The sequence below is a fragment of the Gekko japonicus genome, unplaced genomic scaffold (genome assembly GCF_001447785.1).
Source record: "Gekko japonicus isolate JY-2015 unplaced genomic scaffold, Gekko_japonicus_V1.1 scaffold2506, whole genome shotgun sequence".
Lineage (NCBI taxonomy): Eukaryota > Metazoa > Chordata > Lepidosauria > Squamata > Gekkonidae > Gekko > Gekko japonicus.
In genome coordinates, this window is record NW_015165897.1 from 35489 (window position 1) to 48186 (window position 12698).

A 12698-nucleotide genomic window follows, 5' to 3' on the forward strand; every position below is an offset into this window, starting at 1 on the left:
GTGGAAGCTGTGTCGATGTACATTTTACGAAATTCTTTGGCAGTCTTTCTCACATCTTGGTGCTTAGATACTTGAGGATCCACCCTTCTTCTCAACACTTACGCAATTCCAAAATATATATTAGAAAACATAAGAAAAGCACGGAAAGTTTCCATTACAACTGAATGCATTTACAGTGCCATCCTAAGCAGAGTTCAGTGGACATAGAGGGATGTGATTTTGCTGAGGTCTTCACTGTTAATATCGTGTGGACAAAGTTGTGTTTCCAAAAGGTCATTATAGTCTCCTGCAGCAATACTGTAAATCTCAAAAGAGACAATGTGATCCCACATGCCTAGCACTTGCTTAATTTTAACCAGCTGTATTCTGATTTGCAGCCAGCTGTAGTTCATCTCCAAGGACAAGGTTCAGCCATCCAAGTAAAGAATGGTAAGAATCTCAGGCTATTAGTATTGGTGGTCTCTTTCATTCCCTAGCTAGCTTGGCATAGTGTTTAGAATGTCAGACTAGGGCTGTGGTCACATAAGCACTTTGCACCGATATCGTTGCAGAGCAAGATCAGACAACAGCATCTGCATTCAGTGCCCCAGTCCTCAGCACCCAGGTCCAGCATGTCCTGGAAGCAGAGTTTGCCGACACTGGGGAAAGTCCAGTCTTTACATATGTCAGCACTTCCACCCCACATTTCCTGACGTCTAAAGTCCCCACATTTCCAGTGTGACCGCAGCCTAGGACTCAGGACAACTCCATTTGGATCCTGGCTCTGCGATGGAAGCTCACCAGGTGACCATGCACCCACTGCAGTATCTCAGCCTAATAAACCTTGCAGGGTTGTTGTTGTGAGGATAAAGAAGGGTGTGTGTGCTGTGATAAACTGTTTTGGATCCTGGTTAGGGAGAAAAGTGGGATGATTTTTGTGTGTGCATGATTCTGAATTGGAAATTTGGCAATGTGTCGACGTCAATCCTTTTCTATATATCACTTTATAAAGTACAAGTGGGGAACCCACAAGGACTTGTGAGGGTCACTCATTTTGTCCTATAACACCATACTACTTCCTCTGAGCCAGTTTGGTGTAGTGGTTAAGTGTGCGGACTCTAATCTGGGAGAACCACCCACCAGCCAACCTAATTCTATTGTAAGTTCTCTCCCATAGCCTCTCCCTGTCTTCAGCTTTCCTTTCTTTGCTCCCCTTGGCAGCCTCTCCCCAGGAAAACAATGGCCCAGTTGCACAGGGCCAGCTGAGCTGGGCCCATTTGCACTACGGGAACCTGCAAGGACTTGCAAGAGGAACCTCATTTTCTCCTGCATCCCCTCCCCATTTTATTCACATTCACTCTTTCAAAACCTCATCCTAGCAACTTCCCTCATCCCTAGCAACCTTTCCCTGCTTCCTTCTCTCCTTTACATCCACCTACCAACTGGTCTATTATTTGCTCCTGTCTATCTTATTCTATTTATATCTTAGAATCATAGAATGTTAAGAGTTGGAAGGGACCTTGCAGGTCATCTAGTCCAACCCCCTGCACTCTGCAGGAGCATATCCGAAAGACAGCCCTACAACATACCTGAAAAAGGGCTGTCCAGCCTCCGCTTGAAAACGTCCAGCAAAGGAGTATCCACCACCTCCCGAGGCAGACTGTTCCACTGCTCAACCACTCCTACCGTTAGGAAGTTTCTCCTGATATTTAGCTGGTATCGACTCCCTTGTCATTTCCACCCATTAGACCTAGTCTTGCAATCCGGAGCAAGAGAGAATAGATCTGCTCCATCTTCTACATGACAGCCCTTCAGATATTTGTAGACTGCAATCATGTCCCCCCTCTAAGCCTTCTCTTTCCCAGGCTAAACAGACCCAACTCTTTCAGCCTTTCCTCCTAAGACTTGGATTCCAGCCCTTTCACCATCCTGGCTGCCCTCTTCTGGACACGCTCTTGCCTTTCTCCACAATGGGAACCCATGCAGTTTACATAGAATCATAGAATCAAAAAGTTGGAAAGGGCCACACAGGCCATCTAGCCCAACCCCCTACTCAATGCAGGATCAGCCTAGAGTATCCCTGACCAGTGTTTGTGCAGACACTACTTAAAGATTGCCAGGGAGAGGGAGCTCACCACCTCCCTAGGCAGCTGATTCCACTGTTGCACAATTCTTACTGTAAAAAAGGTTTATCCTAATATCCAGCCAGTACCTTCCTACCCTTAATTTAAACCCATTATTCAGAGTCCTCTCCTCTACTGCCAACAGGAACAGCTCCCTGCCCTCCTCTAAATGACAGCCCTTCAAATACTTCAAGACAGCAATCCTGTCCCCCCCGTCCGTTTCCCGCCGGCTCGGTGTCCTCCTCCTCACTGGTGTCGTCCTTGACTTCAGGCAGGGCTACCTGGAGAGCCTTAGCAAATTCCGGCTTGCCCGACCGTTTCTTCACGGGAGTCTTGGGTCTTGGGTGGCTTGGGTTTTCCCGATTTCCCTTGGCCCGGTGAAATCAGTGGCAAAGTGGCCCCGCTCCCCGCACCAGAGGCACAACCCCTGCTTTAAGCGTTGGTCTTGGAGCATTTTGGGTGGTCTCACCGGTTTCCCTTCTGCATTGGACCCGGGGGGGGGGTTTCCTCCAGCCGCTGCAATATCCAAATGCAAGGTGTTCAGACGGCCTTCCGTGCTCTCCGCCTCCTGCATCCACGCCAAAAACGATACCGGGTCCATGGAGCAAAGGACTGTTTTGCGGATCTCGGGGTTCAGCCCCACACGGTACAGTTCAGCCAGGACTTGGTCTGGCCAGTTATGGATCTTAACAGCATGGAGATTAAATTCGGACAAATATTCCCTCACCGGGTGCTTGCCTTGTTTCAGGGTGCGGAGGAATGCTCTGGCCTTTGGGCCGGTGTTCCGGTACTCGAACTGGGCATGCAACACCCACATAAAAGCATCCACACTAATCACTAATCAACACTAATCAACTCCGGTCCTCGTGAGTTGTGGAGGCCCACATAGCACGTTGCAGCAGCTCCACATAACGGAGCCGCAGTCACATCCACACGGCTGCTGTCATCCGGGAGCAGGTGGCCCCACTTCTCCATGAACTTCATTACTCTGATTACACAGTAAGAGAAATCCTCTGGGTCTCCGGCAAACTTTGCCTTGATCAGGTCTTTGGACGGTGGAGGACCTGGTGTCAGACTCCTCACAGCATCATAATGATGTACACACTTGTAGAAAAGGTTTTATTTTATTTTGAAGCTAAGGTGCATAACAGGATCACTGTTCAGAATGAGAGAGAATCAAACAGCAAAGCCCAATTTTGAAGCTAAGGTGCATAACAGGATCACTGTTCAGAATGAGAGAGAATCAAACAGCAAAGCCCAATTGCGGGGTTTCTCCCGCGCGCCTTTGGGCTTGAGAATAAACGTTCCTGGGTAGAATATGTTATCTATTTCTCACGCCGTTTCATGAGAGCTTCCTTACACTAACAAGCACTTGCAGCCACCTGTGGCCTTGGGAGATACAAAGGTTTCGGCAGTCTAAACAGTCATGCGCTTCTACAGTCCTACGGCTGAAAGCGAGAGCAGGCAAACGAATACAGTAATACAAAACCAAACATTGGCAGCTCACTGACACCTGGCCCCTGGGGCTTCCCGGTCGGGGCACTGGGGCAGGCTGCACCCCCATCGGGGCTGGGTACCAGAGCCCCCAGGGCCGCCGGTTGGCCCGGTTCTGGCGGTGCTGGTGGTACCTGAGGTGGTCCGGGGGGGGGGCTGTGCTTCCCACTCGGCTCGCAGTGCCCGGATTATCATATCCAGGATGGCCAGGATCACCTCCTCGAAGTCTTGCACCATTTGGCACTGTTCCATGAGCCTGTTCCACCTCTGCAATCCACTCGGCCAGGCCGAGCTCTTCCTCCCCTGGAGACCAGCGTCCACTTCACTCTTTCGTGCGGCCCATCACCCATGCTCAGGTCGCACCTTCCGACGTCACCCCATAGAAACTTGACTCTCCCAGCAGCCTGACGTCGAACCAGCTGTCTCTCCGGGGGACCTTGGTAACGACATAGGTTTCTTCTGTCGAGTCTGGTTAAACTGGCCCCACCGTAATGTCCCGGGTTGGTACAACTGACCTCCCGGCTGCCTTGGGCCCCTCGGTGTCAAAAAGATGTGGGCTGACGCCGTCTTCAGTATAGTTCTGATGCCCATGGTTGTTAGAGGGGTTGTCTGGGGTGGTGTAGTAGTCACCGGTACCTCGGACTGGGTAGTAGGGGTCTCCTCCCCCATCGTCGTGGATACAGTTTTGTCCTCTTCCTTGTTCATCTCAATGTGAGAGAGGCGAATGATAAGGACGATAGGATTCCTAACAGAATGTCAGGACCCACAGCCAAACAACGGAGCACACACTTCCAAGAAAAGTTTTGCTTTATTGTTAGTACTATGGTTGCAATAACATGGTCACTGTTAGGAATGACGAGCAAGAAAGAAGCATACAATGATATAGAAGATTCAAGAGGTCCCCCCCCCCACCTGTGGGCCAATCGACCCTTTTCCCGTGGGCGGGAAATGACCCAACCGATCCCAGGCTGAGAAATGAAACTAGTCTCACGGTTAATTAAAGTGGGGACACTACACAGGCAGGAGTACAAGGTCAGAGATAACAGGGGGAGAAGCGAGAGGGAAGGAATGTGGCACCAACTCGTACACAGGTCAGGCAGGCGAACTCTAGGCCCATAAACAATATGGCAGCATAGCTGACATTGCATCATACTGGCTGCTCATATTTAACTTTCAGACCACCCTTACCCCAAGATCTTGTTCACACACACTGCTACTCAGAAGCATATCCCCCACCCAGTATGCGTGTTCCTAATTTTTGTTACCCAGATGTAGAACTTGGCACTTATTCTTGTTAAATTGCATCTTGTTCACATTCACTCACTTTTCCAGCGTGTTCCGATCTCGTAGAATTCTATCTCTATCTTCTGGTGTGTTCGCTGCTCCTCCCAATTTGGTATCAGCTGTGAATTTAATGATTAGCCCCTTCACAGCCTCATCCAGATCATTTATTAAAATACCAAAAAGTACTGGCCCCAGAACCAAGCTCTGTGACACTCTGTCACGGGCGACAATGACAGTGACGGGTCCCTGCCCAAGTGGGCAGCGCAGCCAGAGTCGCCAGCATCACCAGAGCTGGAAGCTGGCCCCTCTGACTTCTCGGGAGTTGACAGCTTGCTGCCACCAGCGCCCAAGTCAGTGACCCCCACACCTGGTCCAGCAGCAGCCAATGAGGCACAGGTGCAAATGGAAAGCCCGCCGGATTCACCTCTGCGGGTGGTTCAGCTGAGGGTTAGGACTTAGAACCTGCCGCAAGGACTTAGCAGACCCGTTGCCGCGACATACGCTGGCAGGGAAGGCGAGCGCTAAGTCTTAAGTACTAACAGGAGCAGTGCCGCTGCTCAGGGAAGCACGGCCGGAGGCCTATATAGCTCCTGCTATCCGTGGAAGCAGTGAGTTGCATCCGTGCTGATCTCCCATCCACCCTTGGCTCCTGCTCTTCGACCTGGCTCCTGCTTGGGTTTCTGGCTTCCTGACCTTCGGCTTCGAGCGGCCACTCTCTCAGACTCACAGCTCGGCTCCTGTTCTGTCTCTCCTGGCTATGACCCCTGGACCTGACCTGACTCCTGCCTTTCAGCCCAGCCCAGCCCAGCCCGTGACACACCCCACCAGACACCTCCCTCCATTCAGATGAAATGCCACTGACAACTACTTTCTGAGTGCGGTTCTCCAAACAGTTCCCCACCCACCCAACTATCCTAGTGTCCAGTCCACAGTCCTTGAGTTTACCCAGCAGAACATCATGGGGAAGCCTGTCAAAAGTTTTACTGAAATCCAGGGAAACAATATCAACCGCATTCCCTCAATCCAGTAAGGTCATCACTCAATCAAAGAAGGAAAGGAGGTTGGTCTGGCAGAAACAAATCCGTGCTGACTTCCCTGGATCACCAAGCTGTCCTTTAGATGCTCACAGATTGATCCCTTTAAAATCTGCTCCAGTGCCTTCCCTGGGACAGAGGACAGGCTGACTGGCCTGTAGTTTCCTGGGCCATGCCTCCTCTCTTTTTTGACAACTGGGATAATATCTGCCCTCCTCCAGTCTTGTGGCATATTTCCTGTCCTCCAAGAGGCCTGGAAGGGGATGAACAAAGGCTCTGCAAGCTCTCTAGAAAGTTCTCTGAGCACTCTTACTCCTCTCCTCCATTTTATCCTCACAACAACTCTGCAAGGTAAGTTATTCTGAGAATAGGCAAGTATTCACCTAATGAGTTTCCACAGCAAATGGGGATTCAAAGCCCCAGTCTGAGACTCTAACCACTACACCACACTGGCTTCTGTTGGGTGGCTGCTGTTGAACAGCAGCAAGCCCTCAGGCCTGGTTGAGTCATGCAAGTTTGGTAGTATCAAGTCGTCTGGTGGTTGCTGCCAACACTGGCCCCAGTGGGTCTTCCCTCAAAGACCAAAACGGCCCCAGAAAGTTCCACGCCCCTTCACGTTCTGGAACAGAATACAGTTTGAGTCCAGTAGCACCGTTAAGAACAACAAAGTTTTATTCAATGTATGAGTTTTCACTTCCTCCGATACAATGAAATGGAATATACTGGTCCATACATATGGACATATAGGCAGAGCATGAGCACTATATGTATGGACTGGTAATTTCCATTTCATTGTATCGGAGGAAGTGAAAACTCATACATTGAATAAAACTGTTGGTCTTAAAGGTGCCACTGGATTCAAACTTGGTTCTACTGCTTCAGAAAAACATAGCTACCCACCTGAATCCCCCTTCTCGAAGGCTAGCCAAACCGTTGTGGTTGCCTACCAACAGCCACTGAGGGCAACCATTTCTTAAAGGTGCAGGTGCACCTTTGAGTTTTTTAAAACTCCGCAATGTTGTTGGGGGGGGGGCTAGAGTTCAGATTTTTATTATTATTGTTATTATTGGATTTCAAATTTATACACAAACCTGAGGCATTTTTCAGGTGTGTCAAAAATCCATCTGGTCCATTTTCATCTCCAGTCTCCACATTTAAGTATCTTCAGATCTGGCTGGGTTAACTGTTAGAATAGACAATGGGGGGCCTGCCAGAGACCCAAGCCTGGGTCCCCCTGGGCTATTGCTCCTTGTCCCTTGAGCCATACCCAGCCCTGTGGCTCCTCAAGGTTAAATGCACATAAGAACATAAGAGAAGCCAGTGTTGGATCAGGCCAGAGGCCCATCCAGTCCAACACTCTGTCTGTCACACGATGGCCAGAAATACCAGGTGCCATCAGGAGGCCCAGCAGTGGGGCCAGGACACTAGAGGCCCTCCCACTCTTGCCCTCCCGAAGCACCAAGAACACAGAGTCTTGCCCCAGGTTGAGAGCTCCTTTCTATACCTTGTGGCTAATAGCCACTGATGGACCTCTGCTCCATATGCTTATCTAATTCCCTCTTGAAGCCATCCATGCTTGTAGCCGCTGCCCCCTCCTGTGGCAGTGAATTCCATGTGTTCATCACTCTTTGGGTGAAGAAGTACTTCCTTTTATCCGTTCTAACCTAACTGCTCAACAATTTCATTGAGTGCCCACGATTTCTTGTTTTGTGAAAAAGGGCGAAAAGTACTTCTTTCTCTACCTGCTCTATCCCATGCATAATCTTGTAAACCTCGATCATGTCACCCCTCAGTCGTCATTTCTCCAAGCGAAAGAGCCCCAAGCACTTTAACCTTTCTTCATAGGGAAAGTGTTCCAAACCATTTATTATTCTAGTTGCCCTTTTCTACACTTTTTCCATTGCTATAATATCCTTTTTGAGGTGTGGTGACCAGAATTGTACGCAGTATTCCAAATGAGGTTGCACCATGGATTTATACAGGGGCATTATGATACTGGCTGATTTGTTTTCAATTACCTTCCTAATAATCCCCAACATAGCGTTGGCCTTTTTTATTGCAGTTGCACACTGTCTCGACATTTACATTGAGTTATCTACTACGACTCCAAGATCTCTCTCTTGGTAGGTCTCCACCAGTTCAATGTGTATTTTTGGCCCCAATGTGCATCACTTTGCACTTGGCCACACTGAACCCCATTTGCCACGTTGACGCCCATCCGCCCATCCTCGATAGATACCGCTGGAGTGCCTCACAATCCTCCCTGCTTTTCACCACCCTGAACAATTTCATGTCATCCGCAAATTTAGCCACTTCACTGCTTACTTCCAACTCCAAATCATGACTGAATAAGTTAAAAAGCATCAGACCCAGTACTGATCCCTGCAGTACTCCACTGCTTACCACCCTCCACTAAGAAAATTTCCCATTTATACTCACTCTCTGTTTCCTATTAATTGGCCAGTTTTTGATTCACAAGAGGACTTGTCAGTTTGGTGTAGTGGTTAAGTGTGCAGACTCTAATCTGGGAGAACCGGGTTTGATTCCCCACTCCTCCACTTGCACCTGCTGATGTGACCTTGGGTCAGTCACAAGCTCAGGCACAGCTGTCCTTGAAAAAGAGCAGTTTGTGTCAGAGTTCTCTCAGCCCCACCCACCTCACAGGGTGTCTGTTGTGGGGAGGGGAAGGGAAAGGAGTTTGTAAGCCGCTCTGAGACTCCAAGTGAAGGGCGGGGTATAAATCCAATCTCTTCTTCTTCTTCTTCCCACCAGGAAAGGATGTTAAGCTGTATACCTATACGTCACCTGCAAGTTCTTGCTGAATTGTTTGTGCTTTAATTGGTTTAACTAGATTTCATATTTAAATTTGTATATGGCAAATGTTGTACCCCGCCCTGAGCCTTGTTGCATGGGGGAGGGTGGGTCATAAATCAAATAAATAAATAAATAATTTTAATTTAGCATTGACAATAAATAAATACATTAAGTAGAAGTCATTTTAACCAACACGGGAAGCAGTTTGCACCTTGCACCTTGTTACAATAGATATTCAGTAGAGTTTGACGCTTCTCTGTAGTACAACTTGATGCTTGCTGGAAGCCCTAAGACTTCTATTCGACTGAGGCAAAGGGAGACAGAGGGGATGACAGATTACAACCCGCTGCTGCTCCCATGCAACTTCTTCACCCCATCAATGTGAACTGCCTGCTCTCCTGTTCTAGAGACAGGCTTAGCAAGAATGCTCTGAGTTCTTTCAGATGTATGCCATCTGGGTCTGCTGATTTATCAGTTTTTAAGTTGTCTATCAGTCGTAGGACCTCCTCTCTCGTCACCTCAATCTGGCTCAGGTATTTCAACACCCCTCCCAAAATCAGCAGTACTGGAGTGGGCAAGCACTTCTCATCTTCCACAGTGAAGACAGAGGCAAAAATATGCATTCAGCTTCTCAGCCATTTCCCTATCATCCTTCAGTACTCCTTTTACCCCTTGGTCATCCAAGGGCCCCACTGCCTCCCTGGCTGGTTTCCTGCTTCTAATGTATTTGAAGAAAGATTTATTGTTGCTCTTTATGATTTTTGCAATATGCTCCTCATATTCCCTTTTTGCCTGCCTGTGTCAGGTTCCACAGACAACAATGGAGTACAAGCTTATCAGAAAGGTTATACTTTATTGCAGAGCTATAGAGGCATTAACATAGTCACTGTTAAGAATGGCAACGTTCCTACAAGCATAATGGGATATAGGGTATTCGCATGCACCTCCCTTTCCATAAGCCAATTAGCCAGGTTCCCACGCGTGGGAGCAGGGTCCCCAGGCTGTTGGAGACCACAGCTGGGAACCGAAAGTGCTCCCACGGTTCCAGGCATCCCAGACACTACACCAGCAACCTGCAAGGTCATTGATAAGCAAGCATTACAGAAGCAAAAGGAAAGAAGCAGCATCTGGCACACAGAGGAAGAGAATGAATCCCCCCCCCCATCATGGCAGCATAGCTGACAGCCTAATCACAAACTTGCATTTTATTTGCCACAGCCTGTGTTGCCTTTTATCAACCTCACTGAGACTAGCTTTCCACTGCTTAAAGGAATCCTTTTTACCTTTTACAGCTTCTATTACTTTGTTTGTTAACCATGCAGGCCTTTTTCTATTCCTTTTTGTGCCTTTCCTAACCTGTGGTATATATTTTTTCTGAACTTATAGGATTGTAGTCTTAAATACTCTCCAAGCTTCCCTGATGCTTTTGACCCTTTCTACTTTTCCTTTCAGTTTCCTCCTCACATGTCCCCTCATTTCAGAGAAGTTACCTCTTTTGGTGTAGTGGTTAAGTGCGTGGACTCTAATCTGGGAGAACCTGGTTTGATTCCCCACTCCTCCTCTTGCACCTGCTGGATGACCTTGGGCAAGCCATAGTTCTGATAAGAGCATTCCTTGAAAAAGAGCAGTTTCTGTTAGAGCTCTCTCAGCCCCACCTACCTCACAGGGTGTCTGTTGTGGGGAGGGAAGGGAAAGCAGTTTGTAAGTTGCTCTGAGACTTCTTTAAGTAGTCCAATCTCTTCTTCTTCTAAAGTTAAAAGTGGTCATGTCGGGCTTTTCGAGCAACTCCTTATTTATACAAATGTTGAACTCAATAACATTATGGTCACTGTTCCCAAGCGGTGCAATCACTTTTACATCTCTCACCAGGTCTTGGGTGTTACCTAGGACCAAATCCAGGATCGCCTGTCCCGTGGTAGCTTCTGTGACCATCTGTTCCATAGCACAGTCATTGAGAGTGTCTAGGAACTCAATCTCTTTTTCCCAACTTGAACACATAGTGACCCAATCAATGTGTGGGTAGTTAAAATCACCTATTACGACACAGTTATTTTGTCTAGCTGCTATCTTTAATTCATTCATCATTTTGAACTCTTAAAATGAACTTTTAAAATGAACTGTAGAGCACCATTTTAGTTGTATTTATTGAGGTTTTAATGTAATCTATGTTTTATTCCCGGCATTTGCCGCTTGTTTGCCGCCCTGGGCCATATGGGTAGGGCGGGATATAAATCCCAAAATAAAATAAATAAATAAATAAATAAATAATCCTCCTCTATCTTTTGATCTGGTGGGCGATAACGAACTCCCAGTGTTAAGCTTCTTTTTGGGCCCACTATTTCAACCCATAGCATTTCCAGAAGTGAATCCAATTCTCTTACCCTCTGAGTCTTACAATCTGACATACAGAGCCACCCCACCTCCAGCCCTTCCCCCCCATCCTTCCAATATAATTCATAACCAGGAATCACCGTATCCCACTGATTTTCCTCATCCCACCAAGTTTATTTTTTAATTATTATTAATCTATTTATTGGATTTTCAGATATAAGAGAAAAAAGGATATATATGGTTTACACACATAACAATATTTACAATTACATACATTAATTAATTATACATTTCATCCAAATCTCATTAATTATAATAATCCAAATTACCACGTATATCATCTGAATTACTCCATTAACAAGGTTTATAACATCTCATAATTCATTACAGCAACACTCTTACTCCTAAACCTTTCCCAAGCTAGCTAAGCTATACCCAAGGAGCTATTCTATTCCTTTAAATCACTTACAATCTTATTTCCCATTTATTCTACTCACAAGACCAGTTAATTAAAAGTCTTTACCTTCCCAAGAAGAAACATGACTTATTGGCCTCCTTCATTGTCAGAACCCACAGCCAACAACGAAGTACATGCATTCAGGAACGGTAATACTTTTATTGCAGAGCTATAGATGCAGTAACATAGGCACTGTTAAGAATGGTGGCGGCCCCATGGGCATAATAGGATATAGGGTATTCGTATGCACCCCCCCACAGCACTGGCCAATTAGGCACCCTCTCGCGCACGGGATAAGGCTTAGAGACTGTTGGGTAGCTGAAGCTGAGAACGAACACTCTCCCACGGCACCTAGGGCAATCCCAGACACTACAACACCCTCCTGCACGTCTGTATAGATAAGCGGTGCACAGCAGAGACAGCACAGAAAGGAATGCAGTAGCAATTAACCTGAAAGGAAAGCAATAGCAATTAACCAGACACAGACCAACCTCCCCAACCTTCATGGCAGCATAGCTGACATACTGCCCTCTCTAAAATCAGCTTCTCCCGACCATTCCGAGAAATCTCCCGGTCATTCCGGGAGGTCTCCCGATTTCTCCGGGAAGTTGCGATGGAACTGTCGTAACAGTTCAGGAGCCCGAATATCCCCTACTTCCATTCATTTGAGGTGCTGGGGTCCGAAATCCACCCACTCAACCAAATACATCAACTTTCCCCGTTTGAGCTTAGACTCCAAAATTTTAGATATCATAATGTTCCTCGCCCTCAATCATGATAGGAGGGGCACCGGTTTCGATGGACGCCAGGAGCTGGAACCCGAATCTTTCTTCAGGAGGCTGAAATGAAATACAGAATGCAATTTTCTCAATTTTTTTGGCAAGTCCAAATTTACAGCAACGTCATTGATGATCTTTTTCACCTTAAACGACCCAATGTATTTCCAACCCAACTTCTGACTTGGCCGTAGCATCTTGATATTTTTAGTGGAAACATACACAGAGTCACCAGGCTGTAGAGCCCAACCCTCCACCCTTCTCTTATCAGCCTGCGCCTTATATGCTTCTTTGGCAGCTGTCAATGTCTTACACAGTAGAGGCCAAGAGTCCCACAATTGTTTACACCATTGAGCAACGTCCCCCGGCCCCATGTCCGTGTCCCCTTCCAGGAATGGGACAGGCG

General features: G+C 47.4%; 1 protein-coding gene across 1 annotated transcript in view; it reads left to right on the plus strand.

Annotated features, from left to right (window-relative positions):
* The window catches only part of EDA (ectodysplasin A), a 49879-nt gene that overhangs the window by 16260 nt on the left and 20921 nt on the right, over positions 1-12698 (plus strand). Inside the window, exon 5 of the mRNA XM_015411350.1 lies at positions 378-429. Within this exon, the coding sequence (XP_015266836.1) occupies positions 378-429 (52 nt within the window). The remainder of the gene's footprint in view (positions 1-377; positions 430-12698) is intronic.